Below are 13,936 nucleotides of genomic sequence, written 5' to 3'. Positions count from 1 at the left end.
TCTCTACACTGGTGTGATACCTTCCCTTATACAACGACAGTCTTTCCTATACCTCTCTCAACCCAAACAAGTGATGCATCATCATCCAAGACCTTTATTTCTTTCTCATTAGCCCTTGAAAAGCAAATAGCAGTTCTTGGTTCCAACTCTCATAAATGCGTGACAGAAATCGGTTAGAAGGTAGTCACCCACGCGATGCAGACTCTGTTTATATTTCTTAGTCTGCAACAGAAATATAGTGCTTTAAATTTCTTAGAAAAAGTTGAGACTTTGCTTCTTCAGCTGTCTCCACTCCAGAGGCCCGCGCCTTCCCTCCACTCTGCCATTAGGTGGCAGCAGGCTCACTGACGTTGGAAACCTCTAGGCAGGGAGCCGACTGCCCCGAACCATGACGTCACCAAATCCCGGTGTTGATTGGTTTTTTCTCGGCTGACCTGGAGGAGGAGCCAGTGGCAGAACCGGAAGCGTTGAGTAAGGCGAGTTCAGCGTCCCAAGACTGGGCTTGCGCATTCAGGACGCCGACCTGACTTTAAAAAGGGCAGCTGCAGCTCCTCCTCTGGCCTGAGGAGGCAGACCCTCCTTCTACTTGACGGAGGGAGGAATCAGATTGAGGGTTCACATTGATAACGGCAGGGCAATACGGAGGGGAGGAGTCACCTTGAGAGGAGGGGTCACAATGACTGGTGGAGTCACCCAGAGAGGTTTCACTGTGGGAGGAACATACAGAGGAGGGGGTGCAGCACTGAGGGATTCTGATGTACACTGATGGTGGCACTGTCTTTCTAAGGAAAGGGGAGGGGTCTCAGAGGGAAAACGGTCTTTGAAGGGGTGGGATCTTGCTGAGGGGCAGGCGCTCGCGGAAGGAGGGGCTTCCCGGCAGGTGGAGGCTTCACTTAATAGAGGGTCATTTGGACAAAGAGGGAAGTCCAGGCTGGGTGGCCACTGAGCGGAAGCACTGGAATCTGAACTTTATTTCGGGGAGGTGGGATGGAGTGAGGAGGAATCGGACCAAGCCAGGGATGGGCCAGCCAGGGGCTCTCTATAGTCCTGGCGTGTCACTAACGCCCGAGGAGAAGGTAGAAGGCGTTAGGGACTCCAGACATTTAGTGTGTAGGGGTCGAAAAACCTGGGAAATGGACAGTCGGAGCTGGAGCGCAGGCCGGAAAGGTGGACGGGTTGCTGGGCTGCCTACGATTATGGCTGGGCCTGAGGGGTCTGATTATCCGCCATGCTGATCCATGGAGCCCAGGTGGAGGCTTCCTGAACCTATTCCTCCACGGACGTGACCCGAGGGAGAAGAAAGGATTTTCAGGGCAGCTCAAAGACGTTTGAGCAGTCCGCCCTTAATTCCCTATTTAAACCCGGGCCTGAACTCACTTGACCCCGGCACCCCAGGCACGCTCACCTAGAGTGTCGCTGCCAAGGACGGAGGTTGCGTACCTGGGGGGGCGTGGCCGCTCCCGGAGGCCGGACTCCAAGGAGTTAAGCGCAGCAGGGCCCAGCCCCGCCCCTGGCAGGCCGCGAGCCTGATCCCCGGCGGCGAAGCGGAGCAGCCGCCGCCCGCCGCCTCCGCCTGCGGGGAGCCCGCCCGCCCGCCGGCTCCCGGGAGCGCCGCTGCCACCACCGCCCGGCCCAGGCCCAGGCCCTGCGCAGAGCCGAGCGGAGCGGAGCGGCGTCCACCCGGGCCCAGCTAGCTGGCGCGGCGGGGGCGGGCCCAGGATCTTGGGCTGGTCTTCCATTCTCCCGGCGGGAGCGGGAGTCCCGGCACCCCTGATCGGGCAGGCCCGCTCTCATGGCGAGCGCGGCCTGCCCGGGCCCCGGGGACCCTGCCATGTGAGCCAGGCCCGGGCTGGGGGCCCGGCCATGGCCGGGGAACGGCCCCCACTGCGGGGCCCTGGGCCCGGGCCCGGAGAGGCGCCGGGGGAGGGGCCGCCTGGGCCGGGGGCTGCAGGCGGAGGCCCGGGCCGGGGCCGCCCCTCCTCCTATCGAGCTCTCCGCAGCGCTGTGTCCAGCCTGGCGCGTGTGGATGATTTCCACTGCGCCGAGAAGATCGGGGCCGGCTTCTTCTCTGAGGTCTATAAGGTAAGACTCGCGGAGAGCACAGAGGGGCGGGACCGAGCCTTCAACTAGAGGCTGGAACTTGGGGGCTCGCCCCCAGGGTAGAGATCCCGGACTCCGGCAACCCACCCAATCTGTCCGACACTCACCGGCCCCTACTGCCCCCAGGTTCGGCACCGACAGTCAGGGCAAGTCATGGTGCTGAAGATGAACAAGCTCCCCAGTAACCGGGGCAATACACTACGGGAGGTGCAGCTGATGAACCGGCTCAGGCACCCTAACATCCTAAGGTGAGCAACTCCAGCCTCTTGCTGGGCACCTTGCTGGGCTGGAGGGAAAGGGGAAGAACCAGTGCGAAAAGTGGGAACTAAGGAGGGGCCGGGTCTCTTACAGCCTGCCCTCCTATCCTCCCCATCTTCTTCCAGGTTCATGGGGGTCTGTGTGCACCAGGGACAGCTGCACGCTCTTACAGAGGTGAGGATAGGTTAAGAAAGGGGAACCCACCTTCACCACTACCACCTTCACCAAGGGGAAAGGGATTAATGGGCCTGCTGAATCTACAGAGAATAAGGAGAGGCATAGGACCGCTTCCCAGGGGAGGGTCCTTGAACTTCCCTGTGAATAAACCACATATAGGAAGCCTCATCTGGTCTCATTCCCTGTGTCCTCTAGAACACAGCAGTCTCATAAACTTTATGCAGTGATGAAAATGTTCTGTGTGTACTGTCCAGTACAGTAGCCACCAGCTACTCTGCGGGGGGTGGGGGGGGGGTGTGCTACATCATGGGAAATGTGGCTGGTGTGAATGAGGAACTAAATGTTTAATTGTATTTAAATTTAATAACTCAAATAGTTTCACATGGCTAGCAACAACTGTATTGGACAGGGCAGCCCTAAGAACATGAATGGAGGCCCTTAGAGCACAGATGCACACTTCTGACTTTTGTGATCCTCCTGAATATCCCCTGGATGATAAGTGGGAGACCTAGAATGCAGGCTGAGACCTTGACACTCATTCTCCTTCCCCTATGCCCCAGTATATGAATGGGGGAACCCTAGAACAGCTGCTCAGCTCCCCTGAGCCCCTATCCTGGCCAGTCAGGCTCCGCCTAGCTCTGGATATTGCGCGAGGCCTGCGGTACCTGCATGCTAAAGGTGTATTCCACCGAGACCTCACATCCAAGGTAGGCTGGCAAGGTGGGTGGAGGCATGACTATTAGGTTATAATGTATTAGGCCCGATAGATGTTGGAATGTGGATAATAGATATATTAGGATATTAGAGTGGCAAGGTATTGGGGAATCCCGGGGTCCTAGGGTGAGAGGCTCTGAAGGACTAACTATCACACTGTTTAAAGTGTTGGACAATATTGCAATATTGGGGTGCACTGGAGAACTGGGAGAAAGGGTGGGGTTATGCTGGAGTGACAGAGCTTTGGGGTATATATACTGAGAGACCAGAGAGCAAAAGGTGATAAGTGTGTGAGGATGCCTATATGTGTGTATCAGAACTGTCTGGTCCGACGGGAAGACCGAGGCTTCACGGCCGTGGTCGGTGATTTCGGGCTGGCTGAAAAGATTCCTGTGTATAGGTAAAGTAAATACCCTATTCCCCCACAAGCCTCCCAGAGGTCTTCTCTTGAAGTGAAGCCCCCAGGGACATTTCCCTTGGGGTGGGGAGGGTCCTCACTTTATATCTTTTTGCCTGGGGAAAATGCCTGAGTGGATGTTTCTGACTATCCGCCCCTGCCCCTGCAGGGAAGGGGCAAGGAAGGAGCCATTGGCTGTGGTGGGTTCCCCATACTGGATGGCTCCAGAGGTGTTGAGGGGTGAGCTGTATGATGAGAAGGTAAGACATTAACTGATCAGAGCCCCAAGGGCCTTCGAGATGCTCTCATAAGCCCCATCCCAACCAAAATTCTACCAGATATTCAAGATTCCCCAAATCCCCCATGCCCTCACCATCATCCTCCTCACACATGAAAATTGTCAAGACTGCCTCCCCAAATCCTGACCTAGTCCTACAAAATTCTGAAGTGAAAACTGTCAGTTGTCCCCCTGACATTATTATCTCCTACCCATAGGCTGATGTCTTTGCCTTCGGGATTGTCCTCTGTGAGCTTATCGCCCGAGTACCTGCAGATCCCGACTACCTACCCCGTACAGAGGTGAACATCTCTAGGTTTGAAACAGAGGGAGACTCCAGGCTAAGATGGCCCATAATCAAGGAGGGTTCCCTGGAGGTAGAGGTCCTCATAGAGGAGCGGGAGGAGAACCCAAGGAAGGCTGACTTAGAGGCCCCGCTTGTATCCTCAGGACTTCGGCCTGGATGTGCCTGCTTTCCGAACCCTGGTGGGTGATGACTGCCCACTGCCTTTCCTGCTCCTGGCCATCCATTGCTGCAGCGTAAGAGCCTTTCTTTCCCTCTCAGCCCCCCTTCCCCATCTATGAGCTGATATGACTGCTCTAAGGGTCTCCAGTGATAGGAGGAAAACTCAGGAACCCCATAACACCACCTATGTCTACCCACTAGATGGAACCCAGCACCCGGGCCCCCTTTACTGAGATCACCCAGCACTTAGAATGGATCCTTGAACAGCTGCCTGAGCCAGCACCCCTTACCAGGACTCCCCTGACACACAATCAAGGTAAGTAAAGCCAGGTGTGGTGGTGCACACCTGTAATTCTAGCAACTCAAGAGGCTGAGGCAGGAGGATCTCAAGTTTGAGGCAACTCAGTGAGACACTCAGCAACTTAACAAGACCCTATTTCAAAATAAAAAGTAAAAAGGGCTGGGGATGTAGCTCAATGGTAATGGGTCCGTGGATTCAATTCCTAGTACCAAAAAAAAAAAAAAAAAATACCAATCAGGGGTAAGTGAGCATGACCTTGACCCAATAAAAGTCCTTTTGCCTGTCAAAATTCAAGGGAGTTATTCAAGGTTAAGTGGATTTAATAATAGTTTGAGAACACTAGGAGTTGGTGTGGGCTGGGGAGGACAACTCAGAGAAGATGGTTTTCTAATGCTAGAGCCCAAGGGAGAAGAGGTAAAAAAAAAAGGTGGGTAGGGGTGACATTTCCTCTTTCCAAGAGCACCCTGTGTGACTCCCTTTTCTAATGAAGCACTCAGAAGCTAGGATCAAATGCTAAGAAAGGTGATCACGGACTTCTCTGTCTATAGGGTCTATTCCAAGAGGTGGTCCCTCTGCCACGCTTCCAAGACCAGACCCCCGGCTCTCCCGAAGCCGGTCAGACCTCTTCCTGCCCCCATCACCAGAATCACCCCCCAACTGGGGGGACAATCTGACACGAGTCAACCCCTTCTCACTACGGGAAGATCTCAAGGGTGGCAAGATCAAGCTCCTGGACACACCCAACAAGCCGGTCACGCCTCTGCCCCTTGTTCCACCATCACCACTGCCCTCTACCCAACTGCCCTTGGTGACTACTCCAGAGGCCCTGGTCCAACCTGGGACACCTGCCAGACGCTGCCGCTCACTACCCTCATCCCCTGAACTCCCTCGACGTATGGAGACTGCACTGCCAGGTCCTGGCCCTCCCGCTGTGGGTCCCTCGGCTGAAGAAAAGATGGAGTGTGAGGGCAGCAGCCCCGAGCCAGAACCCCCAGGACCAGCTCCCCAGCTGCCCCTGGCGATGGCCACAGACAACTTTATCAGCACTTGTTCCTCAGCCTCCCAGCCCTGGTCCCCTAGATCAGGTCCTCCCCTCAACAACAACCCCCCAGCTGTGGTGGTGAACTCCCCACAAGGCTGGGCGGGGGAGCCCTGGAACCGGGCTCAGCATAGCTTGCCCCGGGCAGCAGCCCTGGAGAGGACAGAACCCTCACCACCCCCTTCAGCTCCCCGGGAGCCAGAGGAGGGGCTGCCCTGTCCCGGCTGCTGCCTTGGCCCTTTCAGCTTTGGTTTCCTGTCCATGTGCCCCCGCCCCACCCCAGCTGTCGCCCGCTACCGCAACCTGAACTGTGAGGCGGGCAGTCTCCTCTGCCACCGAGGGCACCACGCCAAGCCACCCACGCCCAGCCTGCAGCTGCCTGGGGCACGCTCTTAGCAGTGGGGCCTGTGATCTCAGGCCTCCAACTTTGGCCTTCAGGACACCCTGTAAGGACAGAGCACACTTGCTGGACAATGCCAGCCCCAGATGGGCTGACTGGCTCTTCTCCCCGTAGGGGAGCCTCAGCATGGACTCGAGGGACAGAGCACTTCCTATCCAACCCCTGGGCTCACTCTCCCACGGGGATCACTGAACCAGACACAGCATTGCTGACACACGAGACTAACACGTGCAAATTATTTAAAAATATTTCAATAAAAACTGCCTGGCTGGCTCCGGGCCGCCCCATCCACTCAGCCCTTGCGCCCTGCTCCCCCTACCCATTTCCAGTATGGGAGGTTCTTGGGGGGGGTCAAAGTCCCTTCTAGAGACTTCTTTATCCTCTTCCCAGGATCAGTCCAGTTTCTGGGACAGGTTTTCAAGCAGGCTGGCTAGAAGTGTCAGGTGTGGATCAGTCCGTTGGCAATGCCCACACTCAGGGGGTGCCTGGGGATGACAATCTTGGATGTGCAGGCCACAGGTTAGGGATCAGAGTCACAAGCTCTTGTTAGCATGAGTGTCTAGAAGGGTAAAGCATCAGTGAGCTCCACAGTTGACTGTCACCAAACCTTCATCCACCTTTTGCTATCTTTTCCCCAGCTCTCTGGACAGCCACATCACAAGACTTTCTGCCCAACCTACCCTTACATAAGCAGACCAAGTCATCAGAGGCTGAGGATGTCAAACCCAGGAACAATTTTCCCCTCTGTCCCGTCCCTGGACTCCCATGCCTCAGCCCCATCTCTCATGCTTACCCCATTCATTGCAAAGAATGATCCCCGTCTGGAAACCCGAAAGATGACTGCTCACAGATGAAGGGAAGGGAACTTGTACATGTTTCTGACTGTATATACCACCGTGAATATCCTTTTTGTATCTTGTTGCATCTTGAGTTTAAGGACAAGATTTAGAATGATTAGAAGTGGGAAATGCTCTGGACCCCTTCTAATCCATCCTACCATCTCTCATTTTGCTATGCATAAAACTTAGCCTAAGTCCATATCTGGCCATGGTTCAGAGGCAGATTTCTAGACTCCAGCTACAAAAGGCTCTAAGTCCAGGGCAGAAAAAAATTACCCAAATCTTAAAAATGAAAACTTCAGATAGGGAACATAAGGATGTCCTTAGGTGTGATTCAAAGCTACTCCACTGCTCCCTTGTTCACTTCCCTGGGATGGCTCTTATGCCCCAAGTGGTCTGGACTGAGAAAGTATGACCCCAGTTTGGGCAGCCTTGTCAAGGGATGGAGAGTCAGAATGCAGGTGTGAAGCCCTAGCTAAATTCTCAGTTTCTCCCTCTGAAAGATGACATGGATCCCAACTTAGTAATTTTTTTAAAATTATGCCAAGGACTTCTAGACACCAAAGATAGAGAATAAGACTGCTCTAAAGTTATTAATCAAATAGGGGGAATAAAAAAATAGGCAGATACATTATTGATTTATAGAAGAAATTTGGAAGTTGGGGAAGAAATTTTTTTACTATGTCTTTATGAGGGGATTATGGAGTTCAAAATGCCAAAAAAGTCCTCACCAACTTACTCATAATTTTGTAAACCAGAAGTCCTCCATTGGTCCTTATTAGAAGTTGAGCTAATCCAATATGAATAGAAACCACCATGTGAAAATATAGGTTCTCCACTGGACTGATACTATGAAATTCAGAGAAACCAGAGATGTGTAGATAGTGATGAGAAATATAGGAGAAAATCAAACACTCTAGGAAAAGGCCTATAAACTTTGGCAAAGGGACATAACGGCTCATCAGTGACTTGTTCCTGCATCCTTCAAGTGCCACTCTGCAGATGCAGTCTCACTCTTTAGTTCACCTCCCAACTTGGTAAGAATATCTGCTATCCTTTGGAGGGGAGTTGCTATGTAGACTGTTCTGGTCCCAAAGAATCAGTTATTATGATCCAACTCACCAAATCTGGCACCTCGCAGTCAAAGAGCTGTTAAGCAGCCCATAGGGCTGACGCAAAGTAGAGATTATAAAAGTTTCAGCTCTCATGCCAACTCTAATTAGTTAGTAGAAGCCACCTGAAACACAGGACTGAGAAGACACAGGCCATTTTCAAGTTCAGTGGCAGAGAGTGTTGTGATTATCAGTATTTGCCATGGAAAAGGAATGCCATGGCATGTATGCCAGGTGTGCACTGCCATTCCTGATTTGACGACATACCTCCCTTCATCTAACAGTGCCCCTTTGTTCTGTGGGTAAGGGTATGCTTACTGAGTAATCATGTCTCCTGAATGTGGCCAAGTTGGAGGATAGAGATTTACAATAGTTTTGGCTCTCCTCCCAAGTCTGACGAGTAGACGAGAAGTAAAAGCAGCGATATTCCTTCAGTATCCATCTCACTGGACAGCAATGGCCTACAAAGCAAAATAGTGCAACATCATAACCCTTAGGACCTAGGATGAAAGTGACTACTCACAATCTGGTTGCTAACAACATTCCCCTAAGTCTAATCTTGGCACCTTCATGGACTTCTAGTCCTTGATCTTTGCAATCTTCCTTTCTTTTTCCTCTCCTGGAAATGCCTTTCCTCTGCATATACAGTTAAAAAAGAAAAAAAGTCATTTAACAATTTTTTTTCTTTTTGGAAGTGGGGATTGATACCAGGGGTGCTTAACCACTGAGTCCCAGTCTTTTATTTTGAAACAGGGTTTTCTTAAGTTACTTAGGGCCTCTAAGTTGCTGAGGCTGACCTCAATTTATAATCCTCCTGCCTTAGCCTCCTGAGTCTCTGGGATTGCAGGTATGTGCTAGCCACCATGCTAGCTAACAACATTTCTTAATAATCTGGGAGGTTTATTTTAGTTGGACTGGTCATTATCCCTAATTTCTGAAAGATTACCATCTATTCCAACAGTTTGATTATCCTCACCTAGGCCCCTGTATTTGGTCAACAGGCCTCCCATTTGTTCCTTCATCTCATTTGCTCCCTAAAGCATTCCCCACTGCCCATATCAAAACTTCATCACATTCCTCCAGCTACTAGCTACCTCCCCTCTCTACTCTTCCATAAGGAAACAACCTTCCTCTTTTGCTCAGTCCCTATTTTGTAAATACTCTCCACTTTCCTCCTTCCCACCTCAAAATTTCTGTCTCTGTTCTTCTTTTCCTGATTATCCATAAGAAATAGACATCCCTCTTTAACATCCTATATTCCAATCTGTGCTCATAATCTTAACCCAACTCTCTCCAATGATTTGATTCATCAGTCCTAACTCTATCACTTAAAAGTCAGCTGGGTTGGGACTGGGACTGTGGTTCAGTGGTAGAGTTCTTGCCTAGCATGTGTGAGGCACTGGGTTCAATTTTCAGCATCACATATAAACAAATGAATAAAAAAAAAGTCCATCAACATCTAAAAAAAATAAACAAAAAATCAGCTAGGGGGCTGGGGTTGTGGCTCAGAGGCAGAGGACTTGCTTAGCACGTGCGAGGCCCTGGATTCAATCCTCAGCACCACATAAAAATAAATAAAGATATGGTGTCCAACTAAAAGCTAAATATTTTTTTAAAAATCATCTAGGTATGGTGGTGTATACCTGTAATCCTAGTTACTAGGGAGATGGAGAAAGGAGGATCTCAAGTTTGAGGCCAGCCTCAGCAACTCAGCAAGACCCTCAGCAACTTAGCAAGACCCTGTCTCAAAATTTTAAAAAAAATTTATAAAAAGGGCTGAGAGATTCAATCCCTAGCACAGGGGTTGGAGAAGTGGGTAGGCTAAAATGCAAAATAGAGCTGAGGGCCTGATGACACACACTACCAATGCCAGCTACTTTGGAGATTAAAGAAGGAGGATAGCAAGTTGGAGGACAACCTAGGCAACTGTCTCAAAATAAAATTTAAAAAATGTCTGGGGATGTAGCTCAGTGTTTACCTAGCATTTGCAAGGCCATGTGTTCCATGTCCAGTACAACCAAAATTTTTTAAAGTGAGTTTTGCTTTTATGGTACTAGAGATCAAGCCCAGGTCTTCACACATACTGGGTAAATGCTCTACCACTAAGCTACATCCCCAACCTGAAAGTGAGTTTTTACCAGTCTAGTGTAAGAGATAGACAATGGAACAAAGGGATGAGTTATTGAATGATGGACTCCAGAACATGAGATGAGTAGGGAGATAAATGAGGATAGGAAACAGCTGATGGGAAGAAAGGAAACTGGAGTCCCCAGACTGGAGGAGGCCTCAGTGAGGTGAAAGAAGTAAAAGTCTGAGCAGTTGTGATCAGAGTAGAAGTCTGCAACCGATGTTACAGCAGAGCAGTATGGGTTGCAGCTATAGGAATGGGTGGCAGAACTGTCAAGGGACTGTGGGCCATAGTAGATAAGAAGATTTAAAAAAAAACAAGGGCTGGGATGGGAGACTACATGTAATCTTGCTGCTTTAAACCTGGAGAAAACATTTAGATGCCCTCTGAGCAAAATAGAGCCCAACCCCCAACATAATCCATGAAAACTCCAGTCCCCTCAGGCCTGGCACCCTGTCTAGAACCCCAGCCTGCTTCTGCACAGCCTTTTCTCTTTTAGGTGTCCCTTTACCCACCTCTACATACTGGCTGGGCTCCTGCTTTGAAAGTGGAAGGATACCCATCCTGGTCCCTTAAACCACATGATGGGTGCCACATGTGCCTGAGAACTTTAGCTATCTTGCCCCACCTCCCGACTACACCTAGTGTTAGTCAGTAGTTCTTAACTTTTAGGGGGATCTCTGATGTATTGAAAATTAATTAAAGCTGCCACCAAGTCTTTAGAAAACTGTACAAACAACCAATCCCACATACAAATTCAAGGTGTTCCTAGATCCGTGCTGTCGATGTCAACCAGATGAAAACTAATTTTGCCATGCTTCTTTAAACAGTGTGATTTGAACTGCTGGCTGCTACCCACTCCTCACCAGATCTGCCTTAGAGCTAGGGGAGGCCCCTAAATCCAGTATGCTGCTTGATCTTTCTCCACATTGGCCAAGGTTGCTTAGCTCAGGCAGCCACTCTTCTGCTTCATTGCCCCTTTCCTGAACAATCCACTGATCCCTGGGAGCTAGATAGAGCCCTGACACAGTGTTTCCTTGCTTCAATCCATCCTTCACAGACCACCTCTCCCACCTCTCTTCTCCCAGAGCAGTTACCTTGTGGGGAGCATGTAAAGAAGGGTTTCAGTGTGTTCTGCATGTTGTGTAGCCTCTCCTGCAAGGCCCTCCTCTGGTCCTCCTCCCTTTGCAAAGTCTCCTGGGTCTTCTCCTTGTCCAACTGGCAGTCCTTTAGTTTCCCCTCAGCAGCCTGGCGATTTTCCTGCGCCACCTGTAGCACTTCCTGACTCTGGGCCAGCTTTCTCTTGGACTCTTGCAGATTCTCTTCCTTCTGCCCCAGCTGAGTTATCCTTAGGTGAAGCTGCTCTTGAAGGCTGCTATTAGTGTCTTCCAGAACACTGCTCACCTGCTGGAGTTTCTGAGATACCTGCAGATCTGGTTAGCCATAAAGAGAGATTTAGAGGGCATCTTCTCCAGCTGGACCCTAATGTCCTGAAACATTTTTATGAAACTTTTTGCATAACAGGCTAAAATATAAGACCTGATTGCCTAAAGCTTAAAGAGATACTGGATTAGATAAGGAAGACAGGGCACTGAAAATAGACCCAGCAGGAAACCAGACCAAAAGCTGAGGATGTAGTGGTAGTGACTATGAACTCTTCTGTGAAGGGGACGATGGGGGAGAGGAGAGAAGTAGTTTGAGGTGAGTGGGAAATGGGGCAGCCATACTCACAGCGGGTTCCCAGGCAGATGGCAGCCACCCCTAACAGCAGGCAGGTGAGGAGCAAGCTGAACAGGAGGTATCGCAAGCAAGCTGGACTACCTTAAAGGACAGGGATGAAGGGCAGTCGGTCCCAAGAAACAATTTACAGACTGAGGGCATGGGCAGCATCGGAGATTCCAGAGGAGGACATTCTTAAGAGGAGGGCAAAGGAGCAGTGTGGTGGGGTTTTTCGGATGGTGGGAGGTTTTGCAGGTAGAGGAGAGAGGGAGTTCTAGAATGTAGGTTGGGGATTTGTATTTGGTAAAGTGAGTTGAGGCGCATTGCCTGGTAAAGGGGAACTAAATCTCAGAAGAAAGAGGGAAAGGGGATGACAGGATTTGTATATTGAGACCAAATGAATGGTGGGTAGTGATCTGGATGGACCCGTCTTGGAATAATCCCTACCGGGATGTGGCTTAGGGGGCAGGCAGCGGGGTGCTGCGAGCTATCTCAAGTCTGCACCCTGGGCTCATCCCCAGAAAGAACCGAACAGGATGGGGATCAGCGCTCAACCCCCTGCTTTCGGGCCTCAGTCCCACCCGTTGTCACGTCAGGGTCGCCACCCTCCAAAGCATGCAGGAGGGGAGAACGCCTGGGGCTGGAAGGGGACAATACCCACAGGGGAGAAGCCTTCCAACAGGCGGCGACGTCGCGGAGCTCCAGGTCGCAGTTAGCTGCTCTGACTTAAAACCTGCGCAAGAGCAACGTCCAGTGTGAAAGCCCCAGCTCACGCCCCTTATCCGCAGCTCGCCCCACACCGGGACTCCGGGCTGCCCTGAGACACCCTCTGTCACTGCTCCAGGACACCCACACCACTCCCGGAGTCCCTCTGCTCGCCCCCCCACCCCCCGCGCCACATGCCGCGACTCTCTCAGCTTCCTCCCGGTCTTGGTTCATCCCCACCCTCCCCTCCACTCCCTCCCACTCTCCCTTTATCCCTTTATCTTTACCTCAGGGGCCCTTATCTGCCTGCCCGCAACCGCCATCCCGAATTGCTCTCTTCCCTCTCCCATCCCCCTTCCCTCCTCCGGCTCCCCATTTCCCTCCAGAACCCATCTCCCACAGGGCTGCCCTGAGTCTTCCTCCAGCACTTATCAGCCACCCTCTCCCCCTCCTCCCCCGACACACTTGTCCCCCTGGGATCTCCACCTTGCCCCTGAGACTTTTCTTCCCCTAGTTCCCATTTATCCTACTCTCTTCTAAGAACCACCCTCCTCATTTCTCCAAGGCCTTGTCCTCCCAAGATTTCTGTGGACTCCCCAGCTCAAGAGAACCCCATAAACCCATCTCCAGGGCTCTCCATACCTGATTTGTCCCCTAGTCCAGAGGAGGCCAAGCCGGAGGGCCCCCCTGGGACTGAGGGCACTTGGACATTTTCATAGGTGAGTTCCCCATCCTCATAGGCTTCTGGGTCTGGGGAGAAAAAGAACCAAAGTGGAAGTCAGGTGTGGTCTGTGGGATGAGGGTGGTTGTGAAAGGGGATAGACAGGATGGAGGAGTCCCATGTTCCCCCCTTACCCTCTCCTAACTGGCTGGAGACAATCTTTTTCAGAGGTGCCTTCACGAACCGCAGGTCTGCATAGGTGATAGCGTCAGCCATGGTCCTGAGCACCTCTGCAGGCTGGAGTCTCCCCTCTCATCCACAGGACCCAAGCCTCCCTGGCCACTCTCCTCTCTCCACACTCTTAGATTCTGTGATCTCTGTGATTGCACTTCTTAGCTCTTTGCCCTCCCACTTGACAAAAGAGGAAGATGTGAATGAGCCTCTGACAGATGGGCTCAATGAAGCAGAAGTCACCTTGGGTCAGAGCCAAAAGGGCAGGAGGGAAACACTTGGGTCCAGAGCACAGGCCAGGGGCTAGGCCTGGCCCTGGGTCAGCCCTGTGTCCCCCCACTCTTCATGTATCCTACTGGGGCTCCACACTGCTGGGCTCCAGTTATCTTCTCTGATTTGCCCTCTCCTCCTG

The 13,936-nt window shown here is 51.6% G+C and overlaps 2 protein-coding genes across 2 annotated transcripts; one reads left to right on the top strand and one right to left on the bottom strand.

The window, feature by feature from the left end:
• Window positions 1-1,532: 1,532 nt before the first annotated feature.
• Window positions 1,533-6,416, top strand: Tesk1 (testis associated actin remodelling kinase 1). The gene is made up of 10 exons (XM_076845842.1): window positions 1,533-2,082; window positions 2,227-2,348; window positions 2,484-2,532; window positions 3,096-3,242; window positions 3,567-3,649; window positions 3,816-3,906; window positions 4,142-4,225; window positions 4,374-4,463; window positions 4,591-4,705; window positions 5,239-6,416. Exons 1-10 carry the CDS (start codon window positions 1,864-1,866, stop codon window positions 6,123-6,125), a joined length of 1,887 nt encoding a protein of 628 aa, XP_076701957.1. The 5' UTR covers window positions 1,533-1,863; the 3' UTR covers window positions 6,126-6,416.
• Window positions 6,365-13,661, bottom strand: Cd72 (CD72 molecule). Its single transcript, XM_076845844.1, has 9 exons — window positions 13,488-13,661; window positions 13,275-13,382; window positions 12,589-12,660; window positions 11,940-12,029; window positions 11,306-11,641; window positions 8,399-8,541; window positions 7,708-7,817; window positions 6,923-7,054; window positions 6,365-6,688 (listed from the first exon to the last, which is right to left on the bottom strand). The coding sequence occupies exons 1-8, from the start codon at window positions 13,567-13,569 to the stop codon at window positions 6,928-6,930; spliced, it is 1,068 nt and encodes a 355-aa protein (XP_076701959.1). The 5' UTR covers window positions 13,570-13,661; the 3' UTR covers window positions 6,365-6,688; window positions 6,923-6,927.
• Between the last annotated feature and the right edge of the window lie 275 nt (window positions 13,662-13,936).

Source organism: Callospermophilus lateralis, chromosome 2 (genome assembly GCF_048772815.1).
Source record: "Callospermophilus lateralis isolate mCalLat2 chromosome 2, mCalLat2.hap1, whole genome shotgun sequence".
In the NCBI taxonomy this organism is placed as follows: Eukaryota; Metazoa; Chordata; class Mammalia; order Rodentia; family Sciuridae; genus Callospermophilus; species Callospermophilus lateralis.
The sequence above is the reverse complement of the archived record's forward strand: the minus strand, read 5'-3'. Positions and strand labels throughout refer to the sequence as shown.

Bases quoted from the DNA above. Each gene is read 5' to 3' on its own strand.
- Tesk1 (XM_076845842.1), top strand. From the start codon at position 1,864: ATGGCCGGGGAACGGCCCCCACTGCGGGGCCCTGGGCCCGGGCCCGGA. The intron at 2,533-3,095 runs GTGAGGATAGGT...CCTATGCCCCAG, and splicing joins AGCTGCACGCTCTTACAGAG to TATATGAATGGGGGAACCCT. The intron at 4,464-4,590 runs GTAAGAGCCTTT...TCTACCCACTAG, and splicing joins TGGCCATCCATTGCTGCAGC to ATGGAACCCAGCACCCGGGC.
- Cd72 (XM_076845844.1), bottom strand. From the start codon at position 13,569: ATGGCTGACGCTATCACCTATGCAGACCTGCGGTTCGTGAAGGCACCT. The intron at 12,661-13,274 runs GTATGGAGAGCC...GCTCTTGCGCAG, and splicing joins TGGACTAGGGGACAAATCAG to GTTTTAAGTCAGAGCAGCTA. The intron at 12,030-12,588 runs GTGGGTATTGTC...CTGTCCTTTAAG, and splicing joins TGTTGGAAGGCTTCTCCCCT to GTAGTCCAGCTTGCTTGCGA.